The sequence below is a fragment of the Nomascus leucogenys genome, chromosome 14 (assembly GCF_006542625.1).
Source record: "Nomascus leucogenys isolate Asia chromosome 14, Asia_NLE_v1, whole genome shotgun sequence".
In the NCBI taxonomy this organism is placed as follows: Eukaryota; Metazoa; Chordata; class Mammalia; order Primates; family Hylobatidae; genus Nomascus; species Nomascus leucogenys.
This window is the reverse complement of record NC_044394.1, coordinates 87,965,111-87,982,443: the sequence shown is the minus strand read 5'-3', so window position 1 is coordinate 87,982,443 and position 17,333 is coordinate 87,965,111. Positions and strand designations below refer to the sequence as shown.

At 47.1% G+C, this 17,333-nt stretch overlaps 1 protein-coding gene across 3 annotated transcripts in view; it reads right to left on the bottom strand.

Moving 5' to 3' along the window:
* Positions 1-17,333, bottom strand: part of CYTH1 (cytohesin 1) — a 111,792-nt gene that overhangs the window by 48,849 nt on the left and 45,610 nt on the right. The window contains exon 1 of one of the 3 annotated variants that reach the window (XM_030827009.1): positions 13,709-13,949. The exons of 1 other annotated variant lie outside the window; for it this stretch is intronic. In XM_030827009.1, coding sequence (XP_030682869.1) covers positions 13,709-13,736 — 28 coding nt within the window. In that variant the 5' untranslated portion in view covers positions 13,737-13,949. Of the gene's footprint in view, positions 1-115; positions 629-13,708; positions 13,950-17,333 lie in introns of those variants that run through there. One more of the 3 variants, XM_030827012.1, reaches the window with a different exon arrangement.

The window sequence follows — 17,333 nt, the reverse complement described above, 5'->3', positions numbered from 1 at the left end:
GCCACGCACACATCAGCTCCTACTGCTGGCTGCTGGGTGGGAGAGGCAGGCAGGCAGCAACGCATAATGGGAAATCTGCTGACAGGGCTCCACACGCCATCCACCAGCCTCTTACCCACGGTGAGTCCCCTCTCCTGCGGCCCCAGTGTCCTGGCCAGCCCTGGGCAGCAACATCAAAGCCTCGGCAGGTCACAGCTCTCCACGTCAGAGGCCATGGTGGCTCCGTGCAGCAACCCCACAGTCCCAGGCTGCCGGGAGCTCCCACAGCTGTAGGTGCAGGGAGAGCCGGAGCAAGGACAGCATGTGTGCGCCAGCACAGCAGGGGTAAAGAAGAAGGTGTCCCGAGAAAACAAAAGCTGAGAGCACCGGCCCTGCAGGTGGAAACTCGCTGGGCCTGGTGGGGAAGGCTGGCGCAGAGCGCAGAGATGGACGCGCAGAGCTGCAGCCCTAGCAGACGCTCCGAGTGTGTGCTGCTCCGCTCCTCCAGGCTCATTTCCATGAATGCAGTCACAGCCAGCCCCTCCTACTATCCCCCATTCCCGGCCTCCCGGGGGGGAGGGGAGGCACCACCAGCATTTGCGCACAGGCTGCACTTGCTTTCCTCTCTCCCTCAGAAGCAAAAGCCTGATGCCTGCTTTCACTGCAAGAATGCCAACCTTACTCCAGATGCCCTCTCCTTACTGCATGGATAAACAAGAGACTGGATCTAGGGGGTGGATGCTCTGTCACCCCGAAGGCACAAGCCTAGTCCTTCCCACTGCCCCGCATCAGGTCAGCAGGCAAAGTGGCACTGACCAGACTGCTCCAACACCGTCCTGGAGGGGCTTCAGGAGGAGTATCCTTTGCTCCCTTCCTCCAGGGATCCCATGCCCTCCACTTCCACGAGGGACACTCCAGCCTTTTTACCAAGAAGGACTCGCCTCCTACTCAGTACACTCGCAGCCACCAATGGTTCTTTCTTCACCAGAGGCTGCGGCATGGCCTTTGAGGACACTTGCCTATTATCAGGTTGGAATGTTAGGCAAGTGAACCTTGGGGATGATAACACAAGATGGCTGGTGACAAGAAATATGGCTACAGCCTGAGGATAGCAGCTCTCAAACCTCAGAGGGCACAAGAATCACCAAGGGCACTTGTTAAACACGCAGATTTGGGACCCCGGTCCCAAAAGCATGAACTCCAGAGACCCAGGCCCCTAAGTGATACAGAATACAGGGTTACTGCAGACCACACACAGCTTTTGACTAAGAAGGGAGGAGATATTTTTTAAACAATTCTAAAATAACCAAGGAGAGAAAGTAAAAGGGAAATCACTGTGCTAGAGCACGGTTCTTCAGTCTGGGCATTACTGGCACAGGGAGCAGGTCACTCTTTGTGGTGGGGGCTTCCCTGTACATTGCAGGGTGCTTAGCTGCGTCCCTGGCCTCTACCCACTAGGTGCCAGCAGCACCCCCATCCCGATTCCCCACAACCAGGTTTGACAACCAAAAATGTCTCCAGGCATTGCTGAATGTCCCCTGCGGGGCAAAACTGCCCTGGTTAAGAACCATTGCTCTAGATAAACAATGGAAGAGGGGGTGGGAATCCTAAAAACACTCCCATACCCTCCCTCCTTTCCAGTCTCCTGCCATTAGGAAATCAGTCATGGAAGGCACCCGCCCCTCTGCAAGCCCTGCCTCCACTGCCATGCCATGGGGGTTGGGCTGGCTGGGGAATGCAAACAGACGTTCTCATCACCAGGCAGTGCCACCAGGCCTGACCCAAATACCCTGGCTCTGCGTTGCATCCTGTCTTTCAAGAAACAGCCATAGCGTGAACAATTTTCTTTTAGTGTCGAGAGTAGTACTCATTTAAAACAATCATACTAAGTCCATGAAAAACAAATTCTAAAATTCTACATTCTACAAAATGTATATTGAGAGTCCCAGTGCAACACGTCCCTGGGCCCCTGTCTTCTTCCTTCTCACTGTCTAGTAAGCCATCCCACCTCTCCTCCCAGTCCAAGAAGATTCCACTTTCCCTGGATCCACCGGAGTACTCAGTTACGTCTCTTTGCTTCTTTCTTCTTGTTCAGAAGCTCATCCTCGCCATCCGTCGAGTCTTACCTCCTACAGGGAGAACTCAGATTCCTCCAGCCATGCTCCCTGCTCAGTTTACACGTATTAACCATCACCTGATGACCTTCTTTATCACTTGGTAAATAACCAGGTGATAAATTACGTGATAAAAACAAACTCAGAGAAGACAGCCTGGACTATCCACGCTGGTTATCTACCACCATGTTTCCCAGGGATTTCACTTGAAATTAAGCTCTTGCTTTTCAGTAATATCTTGTACCGTAAATATTCTCATAGCACTTTTCATAGTCCTAAGGGCTGTCTTATTTTGAGATGACATTACTGGTTTTTACACAAATACACATATACACATACACACTCTCTTCAGGGATTGAAAGAGCCCAGCAGGTGAGTTCTGACCCGTGACTCTCTACAGAAGACTCAGTCATCATGTGCAAGGCTCACTATGGCGCTCCCTTTAACATGGCCAGCTTCCACTACGCAGACAGAGTGGATCACAGCCGGGGTTTACCTGCGGTGTGTGAACCTAGGCAAAGGCTTTAGCTTGACCCAGGCCAGAGACTGCAGGTGGCAAAAACCTGCACTTTCAGTTAATTCTAGGCACAGACAACATGAGAAAAGGATGTCAGCGGACAAAGAAGTTACAAAAAAAGCTGCAACCAAGAAGTCTGCAGTGTGGCCCTCCTCATATCTGAACAAAACAGATGCCACAATATATACCGCATAATCAAGCTTATGAAACCACAGCCATCAGAGAGAATCACAGGAAACGACTGGCCACAGAATAGGAATCTCAGGACCAACAGAGAAAATGAACGTTTTAAAAAATAATTTCTCAGACTCATAAGTCAACAGTCTTTTTTTTTTTTTTTTTTTTTTGAGATGGAGTCTTGCTCTGTCACCCTGGCTGGAGTGCAGTGGTGCCATCTCGGCTCACTGCAAGCTCTGCCTCACAGGTTCATGCCATTCTCCTGCCTCAGCCTCCCCAGCAGCTGGGACTAGAGGCGCCCCCCACCACGCCTGGCTAATTTTTTTGTATTTTTAGTAGAGACGGGGTTTCACCGTTAGCCAGGATGGTCTCGATCTCCTGACCCTGTGATCTGCCCGCCTCGGCCTCCCAAAGTGCTAGGATTACAGGCGTGAGCCACCGCACCCAGCTTCAACAATGTTTTAAAAAGTTCACTGCATGGAAACGAGGCCCCCTGTCAGTTACTGTGGAAGACACAATGCTGAAAAGACATGGTTTCGGCCCTCCAAGAGCTCATGTGTTACTACTATTCCTTTTAAAGAAAAAAGAAACAGGCAGCCCGTAAATGCCAAATAAATGCTGTCTGCAAGGTGCTATGCGGAGTGGGGGTCAGAGAAGAGCAGGGCCCAGGTTAGTTCAAGACGGCTCCACGTGAGAGCCTGGGAGAGGGCAGTCCAGGCAGAGGTGGAAAGGGCAGCACAAGGCACAGAGTCTGGAAGGCAAGCTCCAGGCAGACTGTGGTGCCTTTGAATTTGACACCGAGACAGGTGGATTCTATTCTGTTGTTGAGTTGGGCGAGAGATAAAGAAGCTCTTCTGGAAGAGCAAGAAGCGGCAGCCAGGTGCCATGAGATAGAAAAGGGACTGGAAGCTTTGCGTAGTCTTCACTGCACCGCCGTCTGCACTTCCATTCAGAAGTGGTAGCAAAGAAATAAGTGTTTTCTTGCCCTACTCCAGCTCAAACCTTCAACTACCATCCTTATCCAGCACTAATTCCCCAAAACGATACTGACTTCCTATCCTCTTTCCAGTTCTCTCTCTCAGGTGCAAGGACAGCTGGAAACAGAAAGTGACCCTCTGACAAGCGGGCAACGGCAATGTGCATCAATCACTTTATTTCTAAAGTGGAAAATGAGGCGCAAGGAATACATTCAAATCTCGCAGTTGCATCAGCATCCCAAACCCACGAATTCACAATGCTGCTCCAAGGTCCTCTCCGCCCATAAGGCGTCCCCAAACCCCAAATCACCTGGGCCACAGGCTCCAAGCACCACAGACATGATAAACATAAAGCTTTTAGGCGAGTCAGGATTCTCAATCTCCCTCCTTCTGTGTCCCATGAAAACAGAGGCCTGGGATTTTTTTACTTGTTTCTTTAAACTCTATTCCACTCCTTATACTTTAAAATGCCTCATTATTCTTTAGTAAACGCTAGGAGCATAAAATCCTTCTTCAAAGAAGCAAAAACTGGCATCTGTTCCTGCTCTGAGAAGGCCTTGAAGATCTCTTGAAAGGGAGGTCATTTCTACCTTCACCTCAAAACAGAAACGAACTGGCTCCCTGTTCCAGACATCACCCTTACCAGAGTTGCCCCGAGTCCGGGTTTGCAAAAGTTTGGGAGAGGCGTAAGAAGGAGCTGACTAGGGCACCAGCCTTCCAAGTCACGGGCAGGCCCGGGATACTGGCCCCCTGCCTCCACCTACCAGTAGGGCAAGGCTGGAGCAGGCACAGCCGACCCAAGCCTCCTGGCCAGTGCATCCTTCCGGTGCCAACTCAGTGTGCTAGGAGGGCGGGCTTCTTCTCTGTCTTGGCTGCTCTCATGAGGCTGCTCTTGGACCGTCCCCTATCTCCTGCCCATGCAGAGGGCAGAACTTTAGGAGGAAGAAAGAGGAGACCTGTGGCAGGGGCAGCCAAGGAGAGCAGTGAGGAGGAGCAGAAGGCAGGCCACGCTCCGCACCTTTGAGATCCAGGGCAGCACACCCGCTCCAGAACTAGCTGAAGAGGCGCTGACCCGTGAGAGGGCAGTGAATCCCTGATAACATGAAGGACACGTGTCCTATGGCCTCCCTCCACGACAGACAGATGCCCACATCTAGGTGGCATGATATAGTTGGTTTCTCTAGACAAACTCTGTTCTAACCCAAACACTGGTAAATCCTCCCCAAGCCAGGCTGGCTCCTGCAGCAGGGCCAGCCTCTCATCTAGACAGGAAAAAGAAACACGGAAAACAAAGGGGACCTCAGCAAAGGTAGAAAGACCCCAGTAATCAAAGTTCTCGTACATACACCACGATGTTTAAAAACATTATTTACGTCGGATGCAGTGGCTCACTCCTGTAATTCCAGCACTTTGGGGGGCCGAGGTGGGCAGATCACTTGAGGTCAGGAGTTCGAGACCAGCCTGACCAACATGGCGAAACCCCATCTCTACTAAAAATATTAAATTAGCTGGGTGTGGTGGCACATGATCAAGAATCACTTGAACCAGGGAGGCAGAGGTTGCAGTGAGCCAAGACCACGCCATTGCACGCCAGCCTGGGCAACGAGAGCGAAACTCCGTCTCAAAAAAAAAAAAAATTATTTACATTACCAACATGATGTTTACAGAAATATAATAAAAAGGATATTAAACTTCACATGGGAAAATATATATATGAGAATATTCAGAAAAATACGAAAGGGAGAAAGGGTAATGTGAGGGTGTAGCTAACAGAGATTAAAGCACGTGAGGCTTCGGTAATTGAAACTGCAACAGAAGAAAAAGACCAGAAAACAAACTCAAGAAATACTGAAACACACAGGTAGCACTTTGAATTGGTAAAGAAAAATAGGATTATTCAGTCAAGGGTGCTGGGCAAATAAATAGCCAGCTAGCCATTTGGGATAAAACTAAGCTGAAATGAATTCTAGCTTAATCAAAGATGTTAATGTAAAATAAAACCTGAATAATTCTAGAATAGAGCATGAATTAATATAGTCATAATATTGGTGAGTCTGTTCATTTGCGACATGAAAATGAAAAGCTTCTGAGTGAGAAATAATATTCCATAAGCCAAAAGGTAAACAACTAGGACAATAAATTCACAAAACATATGACAAAGGGTTAATATCTTTTTTTAAAATAAATTAACTTATTGTTTTTAGAGAGAGGGTCTCACCCTGTACCCAGGCTGGAGTGCAGCGGTGTGATCATAGCTCAATGCAGCCTCAAACTCCTGGCCCCAAGCGACACTCCCACCTCAGCCTCCAGAATAGCTGGGACTATAAGTGTGTGCCACCACACCTGGCTAGGGTTAATTTACTTAAGTCACAAAGAAAGCAGCATAAAAATTAGTAAAGCAAAGATGAATACAATGAACAAAGGATACAGAAGACAGATTACAAAAAGAGAAATACAAATGGTCACACAGAAAAAGATGCCCACAGTCACTCTGTGTTTAATGCAAATTAAAACATGAATAACATACCATTTTCCATTAGTCTTCCAGGAATCAGAATGCCAGATGAGACAAAATACTGTCAGGGGAGTGAGCTACACAGGCAGTCTCCCGTGCTGCTGGGAGAGTGTAAACTAGTACAACCTTTGGCACTAGCAAAACATAAAGAGCACACACCTTTTGATTTGATTTGAATCAAACTTATGAATTTGATTCTTAAATTCAGTGGATATGCTCCCCAAATTCCAAAAATTTTAAACTACCTGAGAACTATTTGGTAATTTAAAAGAATGAGGTGATTTGTAAAGGCTAATATGAAAAGATCTCTAAGACACATCTGGTGAAACAGGATGGCACAGAATACCTTCTCACAAGTAACACCTAGGCTTGCTCAACGCACAGGGAGCTTCTGAGAAGGACGCACTTGAAACTGCTAGCAGGAATCACCTTTCAAAGCAAGGATTGTGGAAAGAGAGCGGGGGAGGCTTGGACTCTTCCTCTTCTGCCTATCTGTATATCTGGATCCACAACTAACACAAAATTTGATGTTGAAGTTTTTATTCAAAGAAAATACAGAAATGCCCCCAGCCACTTACATTTGCTCAGACTGGCCCAATATTTCTATTATAGAAGAAACATCCTTGGATCCTGTTTTAATGCCCATGAAGTGCCTGTTGTAACTACACCCATTCTGCTGTGATTTCATATGTGGTCTCTCGTCTGAATTCTGTGACTCAGAATTCCGATTCTTCACAGAAAATACAAAGGGAAAAAAGAGACTTTAGACACCAGAAGGAAAGGCGTCAATAGTCACTGACTAGGCCGGATGCCATGGCTCATGCCTGTAATCCCAGCACTTTGGGACGCCAAGGCGGGCAGATCACGAGGTCAGGAGATCAAGACCATCCTGGCTAACACGGTGAAACCCTGTCTCTACTAAAAATACAAAAAAAAAAAAAATTAGCCAGGCATGGTGGCGGGCGCCTGTAGTCCCGGCTATTCTGGAGGCTGAGGCAGGAGAATGGTGTGAACTTGGGAGGCGGAGCTTGCAGTGAGCCAAGGTCGCGCCACTGCACTCCAGCCTGGGCGACAGCGAGACTCCGTCTCAAAAAAAAGACGGTCACTGACTCAAAAAAAGAAATTCACTGCATCTTTTTTTAGGTCAGAAGTTGCGCTTCCATGATTCCTCTGTAGAGGAAGGAAGAACATGATACAAGTTATGAAATTATTATTATTATTATTATTATTTAGATGGAGTCTCGCTCTGTCTCCCAAGCTGGAGTGCAGTGGCGCAATCTCAGCTCACTGCAACTTCCGCCTCCTGGGTTCACGCCATTCTCCTGCCTCAGCCACCCAAGTAGCTGGGACTACAGGCGCCCGCCACCACGCCCAGCTAATTTTTTGTATTTTTAGTAGAGATGGGGTTTCACCATGTTAGCCAGGAAGGTCTCGATCTCCTGACCTCGTGATCTGCCTGCCTCGGCCTCCCAAAGTGCTGGGATTATAGGCGTGAGCCAGCACGCTCAGCACGAAATTATTTTATTATGGAAGAAGTCAATGTGCTAGGGCATGTCTTCACACACCAGCTGATCTACAGGAAAGCAGAATTTGACTTTTCTGTCTCCATTTTTCCCCTAGTATATTACCTAGGTCTACGGATCAACCCATCACGTAGTCAGGAGAAAAACAAAAAGCTAACTTGGAATACATGAAGGCATGAGATCAGCATAACTCAACAGTGGCTGTTGAAACTTAAAATCCTGGCTGATTTGGGCTCAGTTTTCAGAGTCCTTCCCAGGAGCCACAGCAATGGCTTTCATTTGCAGAACTGACCAGGGCTAGACTAGATAACTTCTAAGGCACCTCATGGCTTTAAGAGTCTGTGATTACACTACTGTTAGTGACTCTGTCCCAGGTAATTACTTAATGGCTCCAGCGGTAACACAAAACCCATATGAATTCCCCATAAGTTAAAGTTCTTCAGAAGGTAAACAGGAGAAGATGGCGGCAGTTCTAAGAGTCCTTTTCTAAAAAGGAAATCTCAGCTGGGCTGAAAACAGAAAGAAAGGCAGAGACAAGAACACTATAAATCCAGTAAAGCTGCCTTTGCAGGATTATCAAAATCCAAGGGAAAAATGAGAGATGGATACTATTAAAAATTTCCAGAAGGTCTAGCCCTCCATCTCTGATTTAACCAGCAGTATACTGCACTGCAGGTTCTGTCAGCCTGCAGCCACACACACGTTCCTGCGAACCCTCCTGAAGCACAGGGAGGGGTGGATGAAAACGGGAATCTCTCCTGTTTCCTAGGGCCACTCCTGCTCCAACTCTACCTCCTATCTGCATCTACAGTCCCTGAATTTGTCCTCCCTTCAGCTGACCACACTGCAGGCTGATAAAGGCTCTCAATGCCCAGACCTGTGCCTACCAAGACCTACGATACCTGCCTTTTCTCTCCATCGATACTGACTTCTTAGAAAATTCCACCTGCTGCCTTCCACATCCCTCCTGCCTAATCAGACTTTGGGTCTTGACCCCCCACAGCCAGTCCTGTGCTTTCACATTCCATAATGAAGAAAAAACTTGTGAGGCTACAGAAAGACTCAGACAATGGATAAGGGTCAGCTTTCTTCAGAGGGGCAGAATCCAAGCCCTTGTTTCTATTCACCTTCATTAAGAAGAAAGGGCAGTTCTAATCCTCTGTGTAATACTGTGAGCATTCATCTCTGGTGTACTCAACAGGAAAGCCTATAAAATTCAAACCAGAGTGAATCCTCTTCAAACTTGTCACAGCAGATGGTGATACAGGTTTCTTGCTATGATGTGTGCTTTGTACAATGCCAAACATGCTCCTGCTTAAAAATAAGGATGTAACCATTTTTGATTCTGCAAAATACAAAATCCATAAGGAAGGGAGTGAGAACTATCTAGGGGGATATGAATTGATAGTTACAGCACCTCAGGTCTTCCTGCAAACACCACAACCTAAGCAGCTTGTCCAACTAGAGACTACCACAATCACATGGCACGCATTAAAACGTGGGGTAACGGCCGGGCGTGGCGGCTCACGCCTGTCATCCCAGCACTTTGGGAGGCTAAGGCGGGTAGATCACGAGGTCAAGAGATAGAGGCCATCCTGGCCAACATGGTGAAACCCTGTCTCTACTAAAAATACAAAAATTAGCCGGGCGTGGTGGCACATTCCTGTAGTCCCAGCTACTCAGGAGGCTGAGGCAGGAGAATCACTTGAACCCGGGAGGCGGAGGTTGCAGTGAGCCAAGATTGCACCCAGCCTGGCAACAGAGTGAGACTCCATCTCAAAAAAAAAAAAAAAAAAAAAAAGGATAACGTGGAAAGTTCACATCAAGGACAGCATTTTAGATGCAATCTGAAAATCCAGTGTCCCAGTGAGGAAGCCTATACTTTATTCTATTTGGCATATTTTCCTGCAAATAATACTAGTTTATACGCACATGCTAACTTACAGCTTAAAACATTTTCTCATTTCCACTTTTTTAAACTTTCCAACAAAGCTCAACTGTAACTCTGCATTATTTCTGACAATGAACTACACACTGTTCTCATCAGTTTACAGGTAAGATAAAGACTCAATGAGTACAAATAATCTACCTCAGGTACACTACTAATAGAGCCCAATTCACATTCAGGTCACCGGCTGCATCCTCAGCTCTTTTTCTTTTCTCTTACTGAAATACACAGATTCACTTCAGCTCAGCGTTTACTGAGCATCTGCCATAGGCACAGCCTGTGCTTGGAGCTGGGATTTAAATAGCTCCAGTCCCTGGCCTGCACAGAAAGTGAAGGCCAGTGGGGATAGGCATGTAAGCCCGTAGCAGCAGCACACCCGGCCACAGCGGCCAAGTGTAGTAAGTACTCACAGAATTCCAGGCAATGCCAAGAGGCTTCAGAGGGGCCGGCCTGTGAGCCAGAACTTGAAGGACCAACGGATTCCCCAGATGGACAAGAAGAGAATGGTGTATACCAAGCAAGATAAAGTGTATGGAAGTGACGGAGGCCAGCAACAATGGGCACACCACGGGGCAGGGCCCAGGACACAGCAGGCCTGAAGTGGCACCCGGAAAGCGTCTTAGTGTCTGCCTGTGAAGGGCCTCAGGTCCCACACCAAAGATTTTGGAATCTATCCCAAAGAGATGCCAAAGAGAGCGTTCAAAGGCAAATCAAGGCCGGGCACAGTGGTTCACGCCTGTAATCCCAGCACTTTGGGAGGCCAAGGTGGGTGGATCAAGGAGTTCAAGACAAGCCTGGCCAACATGGCGAAACCTTGTCTCTACAAAAAATACAAAAATTAGCCGGGTGTGGTGGCATGCACCTGCAGTCCCAGCTACTCAGGAGGCTGAGGCAGGAGAATCGCTTGAACCCGGGAGGCAGAGGTTGCAGTGAGCCGAGATTGCACCATTGCACTCCAGCCTGGGCAACAGAGCGAGACTCTGTCTCAAAAAAAAAAAAAAAAAAAAAAACAAAAGGCAAATCAAGGGGGACTGACCATTAACAAGACGAAATAGCTAAAAATAATAATAACTTATGGCAGTTAAGAAAATAGTGCCCAATTAATTAAACTGGTTAATTCTCACTAACACACATATACAGAATGAAAACTGACTAATGTATGTACCAGTGTACCAGGTAAAAAAGGCAGAAAGCTTTTTTTTTTTTTTTTGAGACGGAGTCTCGCTCTGTCACCCAGGCTGGAGTGCAGTGGTGCAATCTTGGCTCACTGCAAGCTCCGCCTCCCGGGTTCACGCCATTCTCCTGCCTCAGCCTCTCCGAGTAGCTGGGACTACAGGCGCCCGCCACCACACCCAGCTAATTTTTTGTATTTTTTAGTAGAGACAGGGTTTCACCGTGGTCTGGATCTGATCTCCTGACCTCGTGATCCGCCCGCCTCGGCCTCCCAAAGTGCTGGGATTACAAGTGTGAGCCACCGCGCCCGGCTTTTTTTTTTTTTTTTTTTTTTTTTTTGCGACAAAGTCTCACTCTGTCACCTAGGCTGGAGTGCAGTGGTACGATTTCAGCTCAATGCAACCTCCGCCTCCCGGGTTCAAGCTATTCTCCTGCCTCAGCCTCCAAGTAGCTGGGATTACAGGCTCCTGCCACCACACCCGGCTAATTTTGTATTTTTAGTAGAGACAGGGTTTCACCATGTTGGCTAGGTTGGTCTGGAACTCCTGACCTCAGGTGATCCGCCTGCCTCAGCCTCCCAAAGTGCTGGGATTACCAGTGTGAGCCATCGCGCCAGCCAGAAAGCAATATTTTTAACCTAAAAATTGTGGGTTTGAGATTAACGCAGCAGAAGAGTCTGACTTCCTTAAAGAATATTTTCAAAAACCCCCACATACCCTTTCTTAGGCGTGTTCTTTAGGGCATTAAGTCTAGTTAAAAGCAGCTCTATGGGAAGCATAACTGACTCTTCTGCCCTCCCCTGGGATCTCAGGGACCTGCCAGAGGAAACTCCCTTTGTTCCCCTCCTTTTACACCTACCTAAATGCCACTCTGTCTTCTCATGGCAATGTCTAAGGGCATCTATTTTAGCAGTGGTTTAAAGGGCAACGCTGCCTTCGCCAGGTGACAACACAAGGAAACACCGTGGGAGGGGGTAAGGGAAGCGGAGAAGCACCAGTTCTTTAAGGTCACTTGGTCAAAGCAAAGCTGTTCAGTAATTCTACCTCTAAGCTCCCCGCCCCTAACCTCATGCCCCACCCCCATCACTCCCACTGTTGAATAGGGTAGTTTATGTTGACTTTTAAAGCCTCCAGGATAAAAAGTGACTATTACACAGCACCTTCGGTGGGACTGAAGCTAGGCTCACCCGGAAGGACCAGCAGCAAGTAAGCATGAAGGACCATGGCCAGGCCCGGCTCACTCCTGCTGTCCCAGCATAGTCACTAGTGTCCTCTTCCACTCTCAAAAGTGTTCCCTTTGGAACTAGATCTTGGCTAGTGTGGACTCACCTTTCAGTTAGAAAAGCACCAAGCAGGCAGTTCAGCCCTGGTCTGGCACGTCCCCTCACTATTGACCCCTCTTCAGATACAGAAGTATCGTGATGGACACCTGTGCGTGCTTCCCTCCCAGCGTCCCCCACGCATGCTGCAGCTTTCAGTGTCGCCCGTGGACACTGTCCAGGATCATTTGCACTTAGAGGTGGGGATTTAAAATATGTGCTTTATAGTGAACCGGAGTGGGAAAAGCCTAAAGAGGACCCCCAAGTTTTATTATAACTTTCACAAAATCCACTTTGAAACACAGCCAAATATTTATTCCAAACTTAAATATATCATACATTACCAGCTACAACCCAGTACACATTTTACTGTTTTGTCTTACAGCATTACAACATCACCATCTGATAAAGGTGCCACAATAAAATACAATAAAACACACACACGTCCACAAACACAACTCCTGTGCTGACCCAGGGCTTTAAGACACAGCTCTTCAGCAGAATCTCTTGGGATTTAGAAGGCACAGCTTGTCATCCCATTACTCATAGCTCCACTGTTTACAGTACGGGTGTGGAGCAGACAAAGGAAGTTCTTTTTTTGAGAAGGAGTCTCGCTCTTTCACCCAGGCTAGAGTGCAGTGGTGCGATCTCGGCTCACTGCAGGCTCCGCCCCCCGGGGTTCACGCCATTCTCCTGCCTCAGCCTCCCGCGTAGCTGGGACTACAGGCGCCCGCCACCTCGCCCGGCTAATTTTTTGTATTTTTTTTTTTAGTAGAGACGGGGTTTCACCGTGTTAGCCAGGATGGTCTCGATCTCCTGACTTCGTGATTCGCCCGCCTCGGCCTCCCAAAGTGCTGGGATTACAGGCGTGAGCCACTACGCCCGGCCTTCCCTTAGATACATTTTATTTAATAAAACAAGTATTATTTATCTCAACTCTTCACTGGTTCTTTCAATCCGATCTCTAATGTCTTTACTTTTTAGTATCAGATTCTTTCTGGATATTTGTGGAATTCCCGGAAGTTCTGACGAACTGTTATTTCGATACAGGAAGTAGACACAATCACCAAGTATGAAGTGGAATCTACCAAGAAACACCCAAGGCGGAACTCTAACGAAAGCAAAGATTGGAGGGGAACCTCTTTGGTTTAAAAACACTGAGTTACCTTACTATCTCTCTCTCTTCTCGCTCTTTCTCTCTCTCTTCTCTCTCTCTGTCTCACACGCACACACACACACACCCCCGAGAGAGCCTCAGCTTCCTAACCACTAAGAGACTATGCAGTCTTTCTCCTGAAATCAGTAAGATAAAAACCAGAGTCTAGGTTGGTCCTTAACTCCTCCCCAAAAGGCTCGGTAAACTATCCTCATAGGATTTCACACGCCAATCAAAAGAGATACCTAAAACTCCACTCCATATACCCCAAGCTGCATCAGTCCAGGCTGGGGGCTGTGGCTGTGACTCACCATCCTCCTCTTTGGTTTTAAGGACCATCTTGTTTCCTTACAGCAGGACACAAAAAGTCCGTTCTGTGCTTCCAGGAGAGCGGTAACTTACTGGGAGCCAAGTTTTCCTGTGGGGTCTGACTGGGAGAGGCCGGGATACCTGTGAAGCTGTCCAGCCACTAGGGCAGCTCAGAGCTGCTTCCTGGACAGACAAGCAATGGCTGGCTGCACGCCTGGGCCAATCAACCTCCAGCCTCCAAAGAAGCGGCACTCCCAGTCAGTGCCACCACCCAGTTCCTGAAGTCAAGCTCAAGCACCTTCCCAATGTGTTAACCATCTGCTTCCCTGAAAGCAATCTTACACTGGAGTCAAACTAGTTTAGTAGCCACACTTCTAGTCTTTTCTCAAACTCAACCAAAGTCACAGCCAGGGCTCACTGCTGTTTTTCTCTTCACTTTCCAGTACAGTTGTCCCTTGGTATCCAAGGGGGGCTGGTGCCAGGAACCCCCATGGACACCAAAACCCACGGATGCTTGAGTCCTTAATTATTTGCACAGAAGTTACACACATCCACTCATATACTTTAAATCATCTCTAGATTACTTCTAATACCAAATACAATGTAACTGCTATGTGAACAGTTGTTATGCTATATTGTTTAAAGAAAAGGAAAAGAAAAAACTGTATGTGTTCAGTACAGGTGTGACCTTTTTTTATTTTCCAAATATTTTCCATCCATAATAGGTTAAATCCATGGATGGGGAGCCCATGGAAAGCTGACTACATTTTCTTAAAATGGAATCATTAAAATCCCTGGTCCCCTCACAATGAGATAACAGCCCATTTCCCAACAGCATGACTAAGAGATCGTAATCATTACAGCATGTTATGAGGTCGCAGGCTAAAAGCAGAAAGCAGATATTAGAGAAAAAAAAATATATCCAAGGGCCAAACTCCCAATCTAAGTTCAGTTTTATCTCCGTTATGATTTCTAATATGCTGCACCCAAAGATTCTTGCCTGCATAGTCCTATTATGTTCATGACACATATTCATTGTTGAAGATTAGAAAATAGTAACAAGGAAAAAAACACCCTAATCCTATCACCAAGAGATAGCCATTGATGACATTTTGGTAGACATTTTCCAGACTTTTGTTGTAAGTATTATATAGATTCTCTCTCTTCTATAGATACACACACACACACGATATTTTGTATGTCCTTTTATAGCTACCTATTTTTACTTATAACATTTTTTCATGACTGTAAATGGACATCTATCACATTTATTATTCTTCTCAGTCTAGACATAATATTTAACCAGTCCCATATTGTAAGACTTCTAAGTGATTTCCGATTTTTCTCTGTATCTCAATACACGTGTGCACACGTTTTGGCACATCTCTTTAATCATCTGCATAGAAAAAAATTCTCCCAAGGAGAACTGCTGGATCCAGATATAGCTTCCCACTGCATCATCATAATAGATAACATTTATTGCACGCTTCCTCTGTGCCTAGCTTGATGTGACCTAACTCATCTAATCCTGAAAACATCCCATGGGGTGAGTGTCCTTGCCATCCCCAGATCACAGATGAGGATGCTAGCACCCAGAGACGTTACACGGCTTGCCAAAGCACGAGACCTGGCTGCAGAGCCCAACCTCCGCACCCTGCTCTCTGCTGGACTCCCAAACCCCTCTCCTATTAGTCTTGGTTGTAAATGCAAACACCTGCAGCAGCTTTGCCGGAAGTGCTAGACTTTGGGCAAGTCTCACTGGGGAGCTGGGAACACGCACATCTACGGCAAGACAACAGGGCGCTGTCTCCAGTCAGACTCTGAAGGTGCTGACGTGACTCCAGGGCAAAGACTTCATCACATTCTCTTCTTTCTCGCCTAGTAACAGTTGAATAAATACACACGCATGTATTTTAAAAAAAAATGTTTTGTAGAGGCAATTAATATAAACCCAACGTGTCACCTTTTGGTTTAGTATGTCAAAATCACAGTTGTAAGTCCCACCCTGCACCATTTCAAAACCCATGTTTAATGATTCCCAAACAGCATTTCTATCTTCTGGTATCAGGTCTGATTCACAGCCAGTGATCCCAACTTATAAGAGGACAGGTCACTTCTATTTTCTCCCTACTGTCAAATGGTATAGCATTTCTCTGGAATAGACACCCAAAGGCAGAAAAGCTGGTCATGAGGCCTGAGTACTTAAAGCTTTCACAGATGCTGCCAAAGTGCTTGCCACATCCCTGATGGGATCAAACTTAACTTCTGCCAGTCAGACAGTGGGAAACGGTTTCTCGTTGTTTTTGGTCATTTGCACTGACCTGACTACTGATGATGCTGATTATCTTTTCGTAAGTTTGAGGTATTTCCTCTTTCGTGAATTGCTTTTTCAAAGGCGTTGCCCACTTTCCTATCGCTTATCATTTTTTAAATGATTTGTAGATTACAAATCCTTTGTATGAAATGTTACAAATATTTTGTCATAACCTGTCACTTGTTTTTAAAAAGTTTTTACAAAGATAGTTGTATCTTTTATCTTTTGTCTTATCTGTTCAACATTCACTGAGCACACTAAGTGCCAGCCACTAGTGAGACATCAGAGGACTAAAGAGACAAAAATGCCTGCCCTCATGGCGTCTCCACCCTATGGAGATGGGAAAGGTGGGGAAATAAGTAAGTAAAATATGCAGTATGTCCGAAGGTAAGTACTGCGGAGTGGGGGAAGTGGAAATGCAGTAGGGAAGGCCTCTGCTGAGAAGGGCCAGGAGGCTACTGTGGCTGGAGCAGAAAGAACAGTGTAGGGAGGAGTGGAAGATATGGTCGCAGAGGTGAGGAGGGCGGTGGGCGAACTGCATGGAGCCTTGGCAGCTATTTTAAGGACTCTGGTTTCCATTCTGGGTGAGATGCATAGCTGCTGCCAGGGTTCTGAGCAACAGAGCATTTTGTGGCTTCCTTTGTACCAAGACCACTCTGGCTATGGGGAAGAACAGACTGGAGACAGCCAGCACAGGAGCTGGAGACCAGTTGCGGGGCTGCTATAGTCATCCAGGTGAGACGGGTTGGCGGCTTACTTGATAAAAGTGGCCATATTCTTGCTATATTTACTTTCAGGGTACAGCCAAGGATGTCCCAATGGAGTCCATGTGAGGTGTAAAAGGGAGAAGTCAAGGGTGACTCCAAGCTTTCTGGCCTGGCAAGTGAAAGAATGGAGCTGCTATCTTCTTTTTTTTTTGAGACTGAGTCTCGCTCTGTCGCCCAGGCTGAAGTGCATGCAGTGGCGCAATCTCGGCTCACTGCAACCTCCGCCTACTGGGTTCAGGCGATTCTCCTGCCTCAGCCTCCCAAGTGGCTGGGATTACAGGTGCCTGCCACCATGCTGAGCTAATTTTTGTACTTTTAGTAGAGACGGGGTTTCACCATGTTGGCCAGGCTGGTCTCGAACTCCTAACCTCAAATGATCCACCCGCCTCGGCCTCCCAAAGTGCTGGGATTACAGGCGTGAGCCATTGCACCAGGCCTGGAGCTGCTATCTTCTGGTATGCTGCCAACCAGGTCCCCCGTCTCCACTCCCCACAGCCTCTGCCTTACAGGCCCCATCATTCCTTCCACCCACCCATAGCCTCACAG